This window comes from Ailuropoda melanoleuca, chromosome 9, assembly GCF_002007445.2.
Source record: "Ailuropoda melanoleuca isolate Jingjing chromosome 9, ASM200744v2, whole genome shotgun sequence".
In the NCBI taxonomy this organism is placed as follows: domain Eukaryota; kingdom Metazoa; phylum Chordata; class Mammalia; order Carnivora; family Ursidae; genus Ailuropoda; species Ailuropoda melanoleuca.
Window position 1 is genome coordinate 85,062,903 of NC_048226.1, and position 15,760 is coordinate 85,078,662.

Sequence of the window (15,760 nt, forward strand, 5' to 3'; positions counted from 1 at the left end):
ATTTTTTATTTAAAATAATAATAAATATGGATATACAACCATCATTTATAGTATCATTTTTCTGGGAAATTCTACATCAATTTTCAAAAAAACATGTTTACAGTGATTGTAAGCACATAATACATGCTTAATAAATGCTTATTAAACTAATGAATGTTAGAAATAAACTTACAACATGAAATGTTTGTAAGTTGAAAATTGCTTGCGATTTAAGTCTTGATTTTAGTGACATCTTGTGGATATAAAAAGTTTTGTTGATATGTTACATATTAAATTATATAGTGAAACAAAAATAACTGTCTTTAAAATGTAAATTTTTAATTTAATAGAAAAGCTATTCTCCTTTACTAGAAAAGGATGACTGGATAGGCAGCCACAAAAGCTTGTCTGGTGTTCTAGAAGAATATTCTCATTAGGTACCTAAGGAATACTTTTGCAATAATGACCTGATTAAAGGAAAGCAGAACTTTAATTCAGTGAACAGATAAGTGCTACACTTTAAGAAGGAAGTCAGATTACTACTAATCCTACTTTTCCCAAAATTTTGTACTGTTTGTATTTCTACAAAAACAACCTAAGAGATCTGACTGTATATCACCTTGTTAATAACACTGCTAAGGTAAAAAAAGAAATCAGCAGGAAAACACAGTTTAAGCAGCTAAGAATCACCACAGTGAAGTGGAATGGGTAATTTATTATCTGAAGGAACAAGTACCTGGGTTCTAGTCCCAGTTCTGTTATAACATAGCACCTGAGTGACAGTGAGAGTCACTTTATTCTTCTGATTTTAGTTTTCTCATGTATAAATGAGGCAGGTAAACAAAATATCTGAAGTCCTAAGGAATTAATTTCTATGACTTGGTAATTCTAGGACTACAGCATTCTCCTTGTCTGCCAAAAAAGAGATGTTTAAAGTAAAGAGGTTTCTAATTAGTCAAGCATAAGTCTGCTGATCACCATTTTACTCTGGAAGTACAGGTGCTCCTCGCTGTTCATGGATTCCACATTTAAATTTGCCTATTCTCTCAAAATTTATTTATAATCTCAATACCTGCAGTACTTTCCCAGTCATTTGCAGACATGTGCACATCAGTGCAAAATTTGAGTGGCTTAATACACTCGTTTCCAACTGAGGTCAAATAACGTAATATGGTCTCTTGTTTCAACTCTTTTACTATAAACAAATGTCCCTTTGTGATCCATTTAGTGCTAGCTGTTTGGTATTTTTGTGCTTTTTAAAGTGACTTTACTTTGTAAATACCCCTCAAGTTTGATGCTGAAGTGCTGTGTACTGTTCCTCAGTGCAAGAAGGCTGCAGTGTGTCTTACAAAGAAAACGTGTGTTAGATAAGCACTGCTCAGCCATGAGCTACTCTGTGGTTGGCCATGAGTTCAACAATATGTATATTAAATAAGGTGTCTTTAAACAGAAACACATGAAACAAACAAGACTATGTACTGACTGGCTGACAAAAAATGATGTGACCAGAGGCTCACAGGCACCTAACTTTGTGTCTCCCCTAGAAGCAATGGTTCAGTGTTCACTCTCATTCGGCATTCGTGGAGACTTTAAAGAACGGGACTACAGCGAATAATGAGAACTGACTGTGCTCGTAAAACATTTTCTCCAAAGTGTCATTCCACAAAATGTTTCTGACAAGTATCTCTGAAGGACCAGACATTGCACTAAGTGCCTGAAGAACAAAGATCGACATGACAGAATCCTTACATTCAAATTCTGTCCTTAAAGATTTCACAGGTTGCGGGCTTACTTTGAAATTTTCAGTAAGTGAAGAAAAAGATTAGAGCAGCAAGTATGAGAAAGGAGGGAACTCGTAAGTTCTTGCTCTTAACCAAATCTGACCATCTACAGGTCTCTTCCCCCTAGCTCCACAGATCCAAAGTCTAACTTAGCTGAAATGCCAGAGCCCTGATTAGAAGTAATTTCTTCATTCTCAAAACTGGTATCCATAAATGCATATATACACTCAAAAAACAGTTTATGCAGCCCAATCATGTGTCAAACACTATTCTAGGCACTGGGCATATATATAGCTGTGAAAAATTCAGGCAAAGTTCCTGTCCTCTTAGAAATTCATCTAGTAAAGGTAGAGGGATAATGCACATTTATATAATATGTGTGATCAGTGAATGCTAATTTTTTTTAAAAGGCAAGGTAGAGTATAATAAGTGAAAGGGGGAGCTGACAGAGGACTTGGGGAAGGCCTCTCTCAGAATATAAAGGAGCAGAAATCGGAAAGATGTGAAGGAGTAAGCCATAAATCTGGAATATCCCATGCAGGAAGAGGGAACAAAATGTGAAAAGGCCCTAAGGCAAAAATGTGTTGGCAGGTATATTAATGAAACAGTAGTAAGTCTTAGTGGATTACTCAAGGGAGGTAGGAAATAAATTCAGGGAGATAACACGGACTACACCATGTAGGTCCTTGTAGGGCACTGACAGAACTTTGGTTTACTCTGACTCTCATTTGGAAAAGATAACTGTTAACTGCTCTGTGGAGAAAAGACCTTATTGGGGCAAGAGTAGAAGCAAGGAGATCAGTGAGGAGGCTTTTGGAATAACCCAGAATAGAGAGTACAGTGGTTTAAAACTACAGTAGAAGAGAGAGTTAAAGAGAAGTGGCCAGATTTCAGATATATATATTTTTCCAGATACATATATTTTTTCTCATATATATTTTACAGGGAGTTGAACAAAGAGGAGTCACAAATGAAGCAAAGACTTCTGACTGGAGTAAGAAAAAAACTAGAGAAGCTGTTAATTGAGATGGGAAAACTAGAAGTAACAGGTTGGTTTGGGTGGAGGAAATCAGGAAGTACAATATCGCCAAGTTAAACACACATTAACATGCTGGAGATGTCTACTAGACACCTAAGAAGATTTGCTGAGTCGAATTGTGGTCATGTGAGTCTGAAATACAGGGAAAAGGTAAAAAATGAAGATATAAAATTGGGAGCTATAAGCATAATAGAAGATATTGATATATGAAACTGAATGTGGTTGCTTAAGGAATGTGAAGGGGTCCAAGGACCAGGTTCTGGGGCACTCCTTATTTTTAATGAGAGAAGACTGAGAAATTAGAAAGTTGAAAAGAACAAAGGGAACTGGGAAGGAGAAGTTAGCAAGAGGATGTATCTAAAGACAAATGAAGAATGTTTAAGAAGAAAGTTCTTTACATGAAAACGAGCCTGGAATCCCCAAGAGGTTAACTGCAAGAAGAAAATAAGGGAAGGATTATTCTATATTAAAAAGACTAAAGAAAAATAACAATTGAAGGCAATATAGAAACCTTGGTTGGATCCTGGTCTAAAAAAAGTAATAGCTATAAGAACATTCTTGGAACTACTAAAGAAATTTGAATATGAACCAGACATTAAACTATACAATTAAATTACATTTCTTTTGTTATGTGTGATAATGGCATTTTGGTTACATAGGGGAGTATTCTTATTCTTAGGAGACGCTGAATACTGAAGTATACACGGGGATCTACTATGACATCTGCAACTTATTTTCCAATGATTAAAAAATTATATGTTAAATTATATGTTAAAATTTTATGTTAAAACATTAATGACTGTGTAATCTGGGTGGAAGGTATAAATTCACTGTACTATTCTTTGAGCTTTTCAGAAAATGTGAAAACTTTCACAATAAAAGTTATAAAAATTTTAAGGACAAATAACTCAGTGGAAATATGGGCAAAAGACCCATAAAGACATCTGACAGAAGAAGAAATGATAAAAGGCCAATAAAGAGAAAAAGACACGTAGCACCATTTCCAATCAGGACAATGAAAAACTATCAAGAAAGTGTATTTCACATCTACCAGAGTAGACAAACTTAAAGAAAATGAAAACATCAAGTGTTACTGAAGATGAGGGATAATACAAACTCTGGTAGGACATCAGCATAAAGACTAACTAGTTTCCCATATACCTGTGAACCCAGTAACTTCTGTCCTGTGACAGACCTCAGAGAAACTCTTCCACATATGCACTGGGGGAAAAAAGAATACTGACAGTAATATTGTTTGTAATGGCAAAAAAAATTGGAAATAACCCAAATGTTGAGAGTATGGGTATTTATTTAATCATCATTATAACTGTTAATTTTCTTTAAAATATTAACTATATTTAAACATGAACTTATCTATGTATACATACTATATATAGATAATTTCATGTTTCAGAAAGTTAAAACTATGATCAACTGCAAAAAATGTTGACAGGTCAAACAAGATGAAGCGTTTAAGAGTTGACACCTAGATCTTGCTGGGTGGTCCCTGGAGTGCCAGGTTAAGTGAAGTCAATCAAAGCTATGTGTAATAAGCAGAAGTCTTTTAGTATCAAAACAAATTTTTTCCTTTGTTTTGGAAAAAGGTTACAGAAAATCAAATCTATCAATTGAAAACAGTGAAGAGTAAACTTTCCATGTCCAACTAGCTCTATGCATCTTTTGCAGGGGGAAAGGTTTTTGGAAGAGAGGGCAAACTTAGTTCTTCATTTTCAAAAACTCTCTGTTCAAATGCACATTACCATGTGTAAGAGTGAACATCTAAATTTACAGTCCCAATCAGGACATCTGAGAATGTAAGGAGGGCTACTTATAATTTTGCTGTTGTAATGGCAAAAAATAGGGTTGTCTCAGGCAAACTAGTCTGTACGGTTTTCCTATGAATAAACCAAATTCACTGTAGTGCCCCAGTAGGTTTTTTTGCAAGAATGGAACAAGGGATCCCAGGAAAAAAAGAGGTCCTTAGAAGTGGTTCAGTCAGACTTCTTCAAGATTCTTTTTTTTTTTTTTTTAAAGATTTTATTTATTTATTTGATAGAGAGGCAGCCAGCGAAAGAGGGGGGTGGGAGAGGAAGAAGCAGGCTCCCAGCAGAGCAGGGAGCCCGATGCGGGGCTCGATCCGAGGATTGTGGGATCACGCCCTGAGCCAAAAGCAGACGCTTAACAACTGAGCCACCCAGGCACCCCTCAAGATTCTATTCTGGTGGGAAAATTATGGTTACGCATGACAGATCTAAAATGATACTCACTCAGTTGATGGTATATAGGTTTATGCAATCCTTGAAGTTTAATAGATGCCATAGCAGCCAGTTTGCCAGGGGGCTGCATTTTCCCATCTAAAAGATACCAAACCCGAGCAAAAGTGGCCCATTGCTAGGGGGAAAAAAAAAGGGAGAGAGAGGGAGAGAAAAAAAAAAAACCAAAATTCTAATTAAAATGGAAATAATCATGTTTATTATTATATAACATCATGTGGTATTCTACAGTTAATATCAATAACAGATCAATCAAAAAGATCCTTCACTAAATAATTTTTTTTGGTTCTGTTTTCATTTCTATTTCTGGAAAAGGAGGGTCTTTTTTCATTCTACAAAGTTTAATAGTAATTTTTTTCTGACGGCTTTTCTATCTGCAATGCGGATGATGCTTTATTTAAAACATTTCAAAGATATATTTTTCTTCATATATGGCTTTGTATCACATAAAATAGAATCTAGAATGATAACGAGAAACTCTTATGAGAGCACAAACTGTTATAAAGGTCTTCAAAATATTTTGAGATTAACAGATATATTAAATTGAAAGATGAGTGACCAACTGGGAACTGAGCTCTTCAGAAGTTCAATTCCATGGGAGAATACAGTAACAGAATATAGCTGGACTAGAACAGGTGGATGGTGTTGAATAAACTTCTATTTTAAATAGCTGCTTTAGACATTTTTAGGCTGCCTCAGGCATAAACCATGATCTTTGGAGTACCCATCAGTAACTTCAAACTCTAGGAAAATTCCAGCCCAGAAAGATCTCAACCAGATGTTTTCTCTATGCATATACATAAGTTGCTGAACAACTTGCTGGAAAAAAATACAACCAGGCTAACTGGTTTTATTTTAAATGTTATTATTACAAACTTCAAATCAGCTTCTAAACTGCTCAGCATTTCTATTTTTCTCCTCTCTCACTTTTCTAGTTTCTACGTTGTTCTCTTCGCACATCTTCTGTCAGATTTCTCTCTTAAGTATTTCATATATTTTGATGCCACTGTAAATGGTATTGTATTTTTAATTTAAATTTGACTGATTGTTGCTAGTATATAGAAATACACTTCATTTTTTGCATGTTGGTCTTGTAACCTGCAATCCTGTTAAACCTATTTATCAGATCTAGTAGCTTTTCTTAGATTTCATCTGATTTTTTACATAAATAATCACTTTCTTCACAAATACAGACAGCTTCTAGCCCATACCCTTTTCCTACTACTCTAAGCCTAGGACTAACTAAGAAAAATTCAAACAGTGGGAACTGCATAGGACAATTTTTTGTTTTCAAAAATTGCAAAGGAAAAAAAATAGGAAAAAGAACCTATTTATTAAGAGAGAATTAAAAAACAAGAAATTATTACCTCTGGATCCTAAACCAAAGGAACAGTAAAAATATTATGTATTTCCGTTTTTTTTTTTTAAAGATTGTATTTATTTATTTGACATAGACAGAGTAAGAGAGCAAGAGCAGGGGGGAGAGAGGGAGGGAGAAGCAGGCTCCCTGATGAGCAGGGAGCCCAGTGTGGGGCTTGATCCCAGGATCCTGGGATCATGACCTGAGCTGAAGGCAGACGCTTAACCAACTGAGCTACCCAGGCACCCCCAAATATTATGTATTTCTATAACATATATGAGAAAATTGGAAAACTGAACATACAGTAATCATTCGATATTAAGGAATTATAATTAACTTTTTTGTCTTTGATAAATGGCATTGGGATTATATTTTTAAAAGAATCCTTATAGAGAAGATATTGAAATATTTATTTATGAAATAATAGGAGTCTGAGATTCACCTGAAATTCATAAGGAAGGGAAAGAAATGAATGGGGGTACAGAGGAAATAATACTGGCTATGAGGTTTTTGAAACTGGGTGATACCTCCTTTTATAAGTGATTGAAATTCTCCATAATAAAGCTAAATAACAACAACAACAACAACAACAAACCCTACTGACCTCACTTATCCACTGCTTCATTTCTTTCCTCTCCCTTGTGGTAAAATTCTTCCAAAGAGGTTGTCTTTACTCCAACTTGTCTCTCCTCATTCTCTCTTCAACCTGCTCCAATCTGGCTTTTGCCTCCCACACCCATCGCCCTCACTCTACTGTCTGCCAAAGTTACCAGGACCTTCATGTCACTATATTGTTCAATTCTAAGCCTTCAGTACAGGTGATCATTTCCTTCTCCTGGGTATTCTTTCTTCACTTGATTTCCAGGGCACCATCCTCTGTTTTGTTTTTTTTTTTTTTTAAAGATTTTTATTTTTTTTNCCTCTGTTGTTTTTTTCCCCCTACTTTGCTTGTTCTCTCACCTCTTGCCTCTGACATGTTGAAATGTCCCAGAATTCAGTTCTTGGTCCTTCTCTCTTCTCAATACATACTTCCTCAAAGACTACATCCAGACTCATATATTGAAATGCCATTCTCATGCTTAGGACTCTCAAATGTAGAAATTTACATCTCTAGCCTGGACCTTTACACTGAACTCTACACTTGTATCCAACTATCCACTTGGCACCTGCACTACAGTGGTTTTAAACCATATGCAGCCAAGACTAGTTTTTCCCCATTCCATTGTAGATCAATTATTTTGATTAAAAAACTTTGTTTAAAAAATAAAATAATACCATATCATCAAATTTCTATAAAAGTTTTAAAATGTTTATTTCCTGTATTTGCCTCATCCAGGCGAGGAAACAAATAGTTCAAGAAAGGAATCACACTTGGAGCAGAACTGGGCTAAGAAGCATCTCAGACCAACCTACCCAAAACTGAGCTCCTGCTCTTCCACCTGAAACCTGCTTCAGTTTCAGTCTCCCCTGTCTCAGCTGATGGCACACCCTTCCAGTTATGGAAACAAAAAACCTTGGAGTAACCCTTGTTTCTTCTTTTGCTGTCAGCTCAATCCTTCAGGAAATCCTTCTGCCTCCACCTTCAAACAGAACCTGACCACTTTTCAACACTATACTGTCACTAGTTTGGTTTGTGCCATGATCATGTCCAGCCTGGATTACTGCAGTTGGTCTCCAAACCGATTCTTTGCTTCTATCTTCCACCAATCCCCATCTCTGAACAGTCTGAACTCAGCGGCCAGAGTGCTCCTTTTAACACCTAAGTGACATCACGTTACTTCCTGGCTCCAAACCTTTCAATAGATCCTCATTCTACTCAGTAATGAACAAACTCTTACAATGATCTACAATGCCCTATCTGATCCACCTTATTATCTCTGACTTTCTCTCTGAATACCCTTTCTGGAAGGAGAAAAAAAAGACATGAAAGGGCTGACTGAAAAGAGGAGAAGATATGTGCCAAGAGAAACAGCAAGCAATGGCCACAATCACGACCCTCGTATGTGCTTTCCCGAGCCATCCTGGCCCAGATTCGGCTTTCCTGCCGACTCAGAATCACTAAATCCACCCGAGCCACTGACTCCCTCCGGCCGGTGTAATGAATTCCATCGATGTACAAGAATTCGAGCTCACCTGGGGTGCCTTAGAGAAACTCGACATGCTTCCCCACTAGCAGGACCGTCCTTTTCCCAGGATCCAAGGCCAGACCTCAGTATCACTGCCCCGGCGGGAAACGTGTAAAACCAAGCATGACAGTTCCTAGGCCAGCCAGCTCTCGTCAGCTTCTCTGCTTTTCCTGGGTCTCCTCCAGCCTTCCCATGGTAGCAGTTTCGCCACGAAAAGAGGAAATAATGCCGTTATTGAGAGGATAATTCCCCAAAAGAACCCACCGGCCGGAAAAGCTGCAGCAAACAGACGGAGGGCACACAATTTCCAGCCGACCGTAAGTGGAGGGGAACCGGAAGTGCATCAGTAGCGCGCGACTGTTTGGATGTGGAAACCGGGACTTGCAACAGTAGTTCAGCTCTAAGGGGATGGATCGGTACCTGCTCCTTGTGATCTGGGGGGAAGGAAAAGTCCCGTCCGCAGCGGCTGAGGAGACGGAGCATGGGCCTGGGGAGTCGTCCGCTGAGGGTACCGAGAAGCTGCCCGGTAAGCGCGGGGCTGAGAAAGAGCGGGAACGGCTTGCGGAGAGGGAAGAAAATGAAGTTTGAAATCAAGTTCTGCAGGGGAGGGACCTATCTCGAGTTTTCCCGGGGATTTGTTTCTCTCTGGGATCGGCCCCATAAGGGCTGACAAATGTCGTTATCTTCGTGGAAAAATAGAGACAAATTTGTGGATGCAAAATTCCAGCGCTCAGAAGTTCTTGGCACAGTAAAAATTTAACTGGACCATTCTCTGTGCCTTAGGAATGGAATATCTGCTTGTTGGAAATAAATGCATTCAGTAGTGTTCCCGCCTTCTGTGTGTTCCAAATGCAGGTAATACAGAAAGGAACAAGATGGGAAAGGGTCTTACTCTCCTAGAGTTTACATCCTAATGGGAAGAGACATCCCACACATAAACTAAGCTAAAAAAAAAAAAAAAATATTATATATATATATATGTATATAGTAAATTTAAGACAATTGTAACCGTTTGAGATTGCACTCCTTTTCAGTTTTTCTGGCTGTAATCCGTGTTGCATTTTATTTGTTTTGGTTGGGTAAGCATTTTGAGGAGAAAATGTATGTGGTTGTGTACGGAGTATTGTGACAGAGTTTCCCTTTTCCCCTTAAAATTATTCTTCAGGGGGATTTTTGGATTTGTATTAACTGGCTAGCATGTACAAACTGGGCGCCTTTCCTGTTTTCTCTGTTTGCATTTGATTTATTATACTGAAACTAGAATAGTGTGAAGTTCATGTACAACATAATGTTCTTGAGAGTCTCTGATGGTGAAATTGGAATAGGCCTGGATGACTTAACTCTTAAGCCCATTGAGTTAGTTTGTCTTTTCTTTTTCAGACTTAACAGCAGCAAATGTTTATCATCTCCTGAAAAGAAGCATTAGTGCTTCAGTGAATCCAGAAGATAGTACTTTTCCCGGTAAGTATAACACAAACTCCTATTGCTCTGACACTGCATTTGTATTGAAAGTAAATTTAATTCATTTGATCACGTAAAGGTATAAGAGATATTTGTTGACTGTGCATAAGCTACTGGGATAGGGAAGTAAGGAAATACAAAACTGAAAAAGATGACATCCTTTTCTTCTTGCTCCTTGAATGTGATTAAATTGTATGAAAATTATTTTAGGTTCTCTCTATTTTGTTCCCTTTATGGATTTTCTTGCCCGTCTTTAGCTCTACATAAAATAGGGTAAGTGGCATTATAAGAAGGATTTATGATTTTGTCCTGAGTGCAAATACATTATTAATGCTCTTACACCCATTTCTTACCATTTTTTCCCACCCTTACCTCTTACTGATTCTCTTAAAAGCACTTCATAATTGTTAAACACAGTGATCTTTTCTCCATCCTTAACTGTTTTAACTTTTTCTAAGTATTTGACTTCTTTGACCACCCTTTGCTTTGTAAAAATCTTTTTCTCCTGTGCTTTCTATTGACATTATACAAATCCATCTACTTTTTTTTTTGGTCGTTATCTTCTCTTTTACTTCCTCTTCTTGGCCTCTGAGAGTGTCTTTCAAAGGTTCAGAGAAAGAGATAACCAAAACAGGCCAAGGCCTAAAAACTGAAGGAAACTTCTGGAGATGGCAGGGATAGGGTGCTCATTTTGGTAATGTAATTCTCATGACTGTACCATCTGTTCCTTTCTCTCTTCTTTCACTGGGGAACCTCTTGTCTGTCAGGTTTAAACTGTCACCCTTGGGAAGTTATTTCTAATGTGTTTTTGCTGCGCTAGTCTGTTTGCCCAGTTGCAGTAGTACTCATTAATTTTCAAGTTGGTATAATTTACGTCAGTACTACTATTACTGCAAGAAAGATTTTTCACTTGTTCCTTGAAAGTATACATTAAAGAGCTTTGGGAGCGTTCTAGGAATTCTCGTGATAACTTTCACTTCCTGTTTGGGTAGATAGACATTTCTTATCCAGGCAGTCCTTTTTTTTGCCAATTAGCCTGGGACTATGTAAATGACTGCACGCTGAGGCCATGCAAAGCAATCCTAATATAAAATCATTGGGAATAAATCACAATTGTTTCATGACATTTTTTTTGTCAAAATGTTAAACACTTTCTCACTGTTGGTTATACATGTAGAGGAAATGGGGAAAAAACCAAAACGGTAAAACTAATAGTTATTTCATAGGCTGTAATTGAAGCATTAAAAGCATTAAGAATTATGGGGCGCCTGGGTGGCTCAGTCGTTAAGCGTCTGCCTTCGGCTCAGGGCGTGATCCCAGGGTCCTGGGATCGAGCCCCATATCAGGGTCCTCAGCTGGGAGGCTGCTTCTTCCTCTCCCACCCCGCCCCCGCTTGTGTTCCCTCTCTCGCTGGCTGTCTCTCTCTCTCTGTCAAATAAATAAATAAAATCTTTAAAAAATAAATAAATAAAAAATAAAAGGATTGAGAATTAAACTTTTTTCTTTGCTTTTTTTGTGTGAAAACTTTATCAAGAGTAGTTTGAACAGTGCTTGTCACTTTCTTGTCATTGTATAACTTAGGATATAGAGTGAGCATCTCTTCTATGTTTTGGTGAATTGCCGTACTCCTAAGTTTGTATTGGCTTCTATTGTTTTAACCTTTGCACTTTTAATGTCAAGGAGTTCCTTTAATGCAAAGGTATTTGTCAGTGTCATTTTCTCTGAGACATCTTCATCCTTTTTGTCACAGTGTTTTTATCACAGCAGCTTTTCTAGAATCCATTGACCTGAGATTTGAATATCACTTTCAGTGTTATCACTTTTTGGTTTTTTTTTTGTTTCTCTTTCATTTTTTTTTTCCTTTGCCCATTTCCTCTTCGTATTATCTATTTTTGTAAAATAGCATGGATTTATCACTGGGAGGCAAGAAGGAAACACAATTACATATTCGTCCTCTGTTCGTATGAACTGAATAACAGATGTGCAGTGATAAATCAGCAAACTTGGAAAGTAGCGATGTAATTGGTCACTGATCATGATACACATCTTTGATTTAAGTAGTGATTTGTGATCCGAGAAGCTAGCAGTGAAGTTTTACTTTATGTGATTACACATAATTAATAAACCTTGGTAACTGGAGTTTGAACCATGTTTTGGGGGACCAGGAGTTATTGAAAGTATGGTAACTGAAATCTGCATATCGGAACCATGCAAAGAAAGAACTGCTCGTGTTGAATTTCTTATCCTGGGAGCATTATTGCTTGCGGTAATACGGCAAGTGTGAGAAACTGCAAGTGCGATATGATGGTAATTGAGCTAAGGCTGGAGAGGTAGGCGTAGCTATGTGGAAGACTTTGTAAATCATGTCGGGGTATTTGGATTTTTTTCATAGTAATAATTAACCATTAAAGGCTTTAATGACGGAAGAGGTTTGGTACCATCTGTGTTAGAAGTATTCTGGCTTATGGTAAAGTAGACAGATTTGAGGAAAGTGTGGTTATAAAGGGACTACTGCAGAAGACCAGCTGAGAAATAAGAGAGGCAATCAGGGTAGAGGAAAATGGGTAGATCTGAAGGAAATTATAGAGGTAGAATCCACCTGACTGAGTGTTGCACTGGTGTGATTTAGGAGAAGGGGAGAGGGAGAAAGCAATCAAGAGTGACATTAGATTTCTGGCTTGGCTATAGTGTAGATGGTGGCATTTAGTGAGGTAAGAGAGTTAGGCTTTGAAGGACCATGACATGTCCGGTTTAGAACATGTAAACACTCTAAACAATTGCCTGTAAGATGTCCAAGTGAAAATGTTTTGTAAAAGTTGGATACATGTCTCCAGAACTCAAACTCAAAAACCTGAAGATAAAAAAGATTATAGAATCATCAATATATAGACATCAGTTCAAGCCATGAGAAAGGATGGGATTGTTTATGGACAGTGAAAAGAACAGAAAATTTTGAACTGAATCCCAGTATTTAAATACTGTGGTAACTGAAGCTTAACTCATGGGAACTGAGCACTGGTTTTTAAAGGCATGAGGAGCAGCTGGAAAGATAGGTTCCACAGAAGCCAAGTGTTTTAAGGAGAAAGAGGACAACTCTGTCATCTTTGATTCCTTTCTTACTCTTATGTTGAGAAGTCAAGTAACAACTAAGAGCTGTCACATTCAGTAACATGCTAGTTATTGTTGCCTTTAGGGAGTGTAGTTACAGTGGCATGTTGGAGACAGAAAAACAGATTGAAATGGATTTAGAGGGGAGTAGAAAATGTGATGAGGAAATAGGGACAGTCAAGTGTAGACAATACTTTCAGTTTATCCTTGAAGAAGAGTAAAGAAGTAGTAGTGTCTGGAAAAGGGAGGTGATTTAAAGGAGATCTTTTTTTCCCCCTCTAATTTGAGGAATATCTGTGCAAATTTAAATCCAAATGGGAAGGAACTGACGGAGGAGGAGAGCTTTAAGGTGCAAGAAAGATCGTCTAATCAGGGGCTTGGAGTCCCACTGAAAGTTTGAGGGATAACTTTGAGTTGAAAGGGCAGTGCCCCTCATGTACTCACAGAAAGGAATGAGGAAGGAATAATGGGAATGCGAGTAGTGTCCTATGTTTGCTGACATGATGTTTGGGAGTAATTACCTAATAATGGTTTCTGTTTTCTTAAGGAAGTAGGAGCTAAGTCTTCTGCTGAGTCTGTTGGGAGAAAGCGGTAGTAAAGCGCTCACCATGTTCCCTCGTTCCCATGAGTTAAGCTTCAGTTACCACATTTCTCCTCCCTCCTGTGAACCCAGTTTCTTTATGGAGTTCTACATTCTATGTGGCTCTAAACTGACATGCATCCCGGTGATGACCCTTAACTTCATATCCTCATGTAACATTCCGGTCTCCAAGAAGAGAATCTTCCCTACATTTAGGCTGTAGTTTTATCTCTTCTCTCCGTAGCCAGGATGAACCAGACCTTCATGGTCTTTGAAGAGGGAATCGTTTTTCCTAAAATGACTTACACGGTTTAGTGTGACTCAGTAGTAATTGGATGTATATTTTTGGTAGACTTTCGTGTTTAAAATGATGAATAAAATAGTATGGATTTTGATTTTGACAAAAGTATTCATTGTTGGTGAATGATTTTGCTCTTTAGGCAGATTGTTCTGTTTGAATTTTTTAGGGATTTTAAAAAGATCTGTGTTGTATATATGTATATGCATATATACACACACATATCTTAAAGAACTATATAATAAGTATCAAAAATTATATAATTCTCTACGTATATATGCCATAACATCCGCTTATTTGTGGTATGCCTTTCTTCTAATAACCATGGTTTTCTTTTCAAGCGTGTTCGGTAGGCGGTATACCTGGTTCCAAGAAGTGGTTCTTTGCAGTGCAGGCAATATGTGGATTTTATCAGGTAACAGAAATGAAAAAATAGGCATTAGTAAATGTCTTTGTTAATATAAATAATTTCAGGAGCCCATCATTTAATGCAATCTTTTCATGTATTAGTTTTGCAGTTCTGACTGGGAAGAGATACATTTTGGTACAGAAAAAGATGAAATCGAAGATGTTCTTCAAACAAATATTGAAGAATGTTTGAGTGCTGAGTGTTTTGAGGAAGAAGATAGTAATAGCAGAGAATCATTATCCTTGGCTGAGTATGCTTATAATAGCTTACTTTCTATAGTATCTTTCTATAATATCTTTAAAATACTTAACATTAGACAATATTTTAGCCACAAGAGTGAAGGTTAAATGTTTTAGCAGCTATCAGAAGGGAATTTTAGTTAATTGAAATTTTCAACTCTTTATCTTGGAAGATAGGCAATTTGGACCTTTTATTTGAATAAAACTATTTAAAATGGAAAAATTGGCATCTGAAAATATTTAGTTTCTTAAGCTTACAAAATTGCAGGAATCATAAAAAGTGATACTCTAATTAAAATGTCACTTTTTAAAAGATAAATTCTGCCTGGTTATGAATTTTAAGAACTTGAATAGAAACTTTATTTAAGATTAATAACTGGCATTCAAACTCAAATCTAAAATTATGGTTTTCATTTTGCTATTTGAGGTTGAAATATATGATTTCTTCAATTTATGTATATCTTGAACATTTAGACACCTTTAAACTGCATAGTTTCTGAGGATTATATAGATGACTGGGTTCACTTTCAGATTTTTTGAATTGTGGTACAATATACAAGTTGGTCCAGGTGATGTAAGTTGTGATTACTTTTTTCTTCGTGAAATATCCTATCTTTTTTTTTTTAATGTTTTTTTATTATGTTAGTCACCATATAGTTCATCCCTCATATCTGATGTAAAGTTCGATGATTCATTAGTTGCGTATAGCACCCAGTGCACCATGCAATACGTGCCCTCCTTACTATCCAGCACCAGCCTATCCCATTCCCCCACCCCCCTCCCCTCTGAAGCCCTCAGTTTGTTTCTCAGAGTCCATAGTCTCTTGCTTCATTCCCCCTTCTGATTACCCCCCCTTTCTTTATCCCTTTCTTCCCCTACCGATCTTCCTAGTTCTTATGTTCCATAGATGAGAGAAATCATATGATAATTGTCTTTCTCTGCTTGACTTATTTCACTTAGCATTATCTCCTCCAGTGCCGTCCATGTTGCAGCAAATGTTGAGAACTCGTTCTTTCTGATAGCTGAGTAATATTCCATTGTATATATGGACCACAGCTTCTTAATCCAGTCATCTGTTGAAGGGCATCTCGGCTCCTTCCATGATTT

At 37.2% G+C, this 15,760-nt stretch overlaps 2 protein-coding genes across 6 annotated transcripts in view; one reads left to right on the top strand and one right to left on the bottom strand.

Annotated features, from left to right (window-relative positions):
• MRPL13 (mitochondrial ribosomal protein L13) overlaps nucleotides 1-8,750 on the bottom strand; it is a 44,684-nt gene extending 35,934 nt beyond the window's left edge. Inside the window, exons 1-2 of the mRNA XM_002925533.4 lie at nucleotides 8,566-8,750; nucleotides 5,067-5,190 (exon numbers count right to left, since the gene is read on the bottom strand). Of these exons, the coding sequence (XP_002925579.1) occupies nucleotides 5,067-5,190; nucleotides 8,566-8,592 (151 nt within the window). The 5' untranslated portion in view covers nucleotides 8,593-8,750. The remainder of the gene's footprint in view (nucleotides 1-5,066; nucleotides 5,191-8,565) is intronic.
• A 94-nt stretch (nucleotides 8,751-8,844) lies between these two features.
• Nucleotides 8,845-15,760, top strand: part of MTBP (MDM2 binding protein) — a 76,710-nt gene continuing 69,794 nt past the window's right edge. For 3 of the 5 annotated variants that reach the window (XM_002925534.4, XM_034668566.1, XM_034668567.1), the window contains exons 1-4: nucleotides 8,845-9,084; nucleotides 9,939-10,019; nucleotides 14,347-14,420; nucleotides 14,516-14,664. In XM_002925534.4, coding sequence (XP_002925580.2) covers nucleotides 8,967-9,084; nucleotides 9,939-10,019; nucleotides 14,347-14,420; nucleotides 14,516-14,664 — 422 coding nt within the window. In that variant the 5' untranslated portion in view covers nucleotides 8,845-8,966. The remainder of the gene's footprint in view (nucleotides 9,085-9,938; nucleotides 10,020-14,346; nucleotides 14,421-14,515; nucleotides 14,665-15,760) is intronic. The other 2 variants (XM_034668568.1, XM_034668569.1) reach the window with 2 other exon arrangements.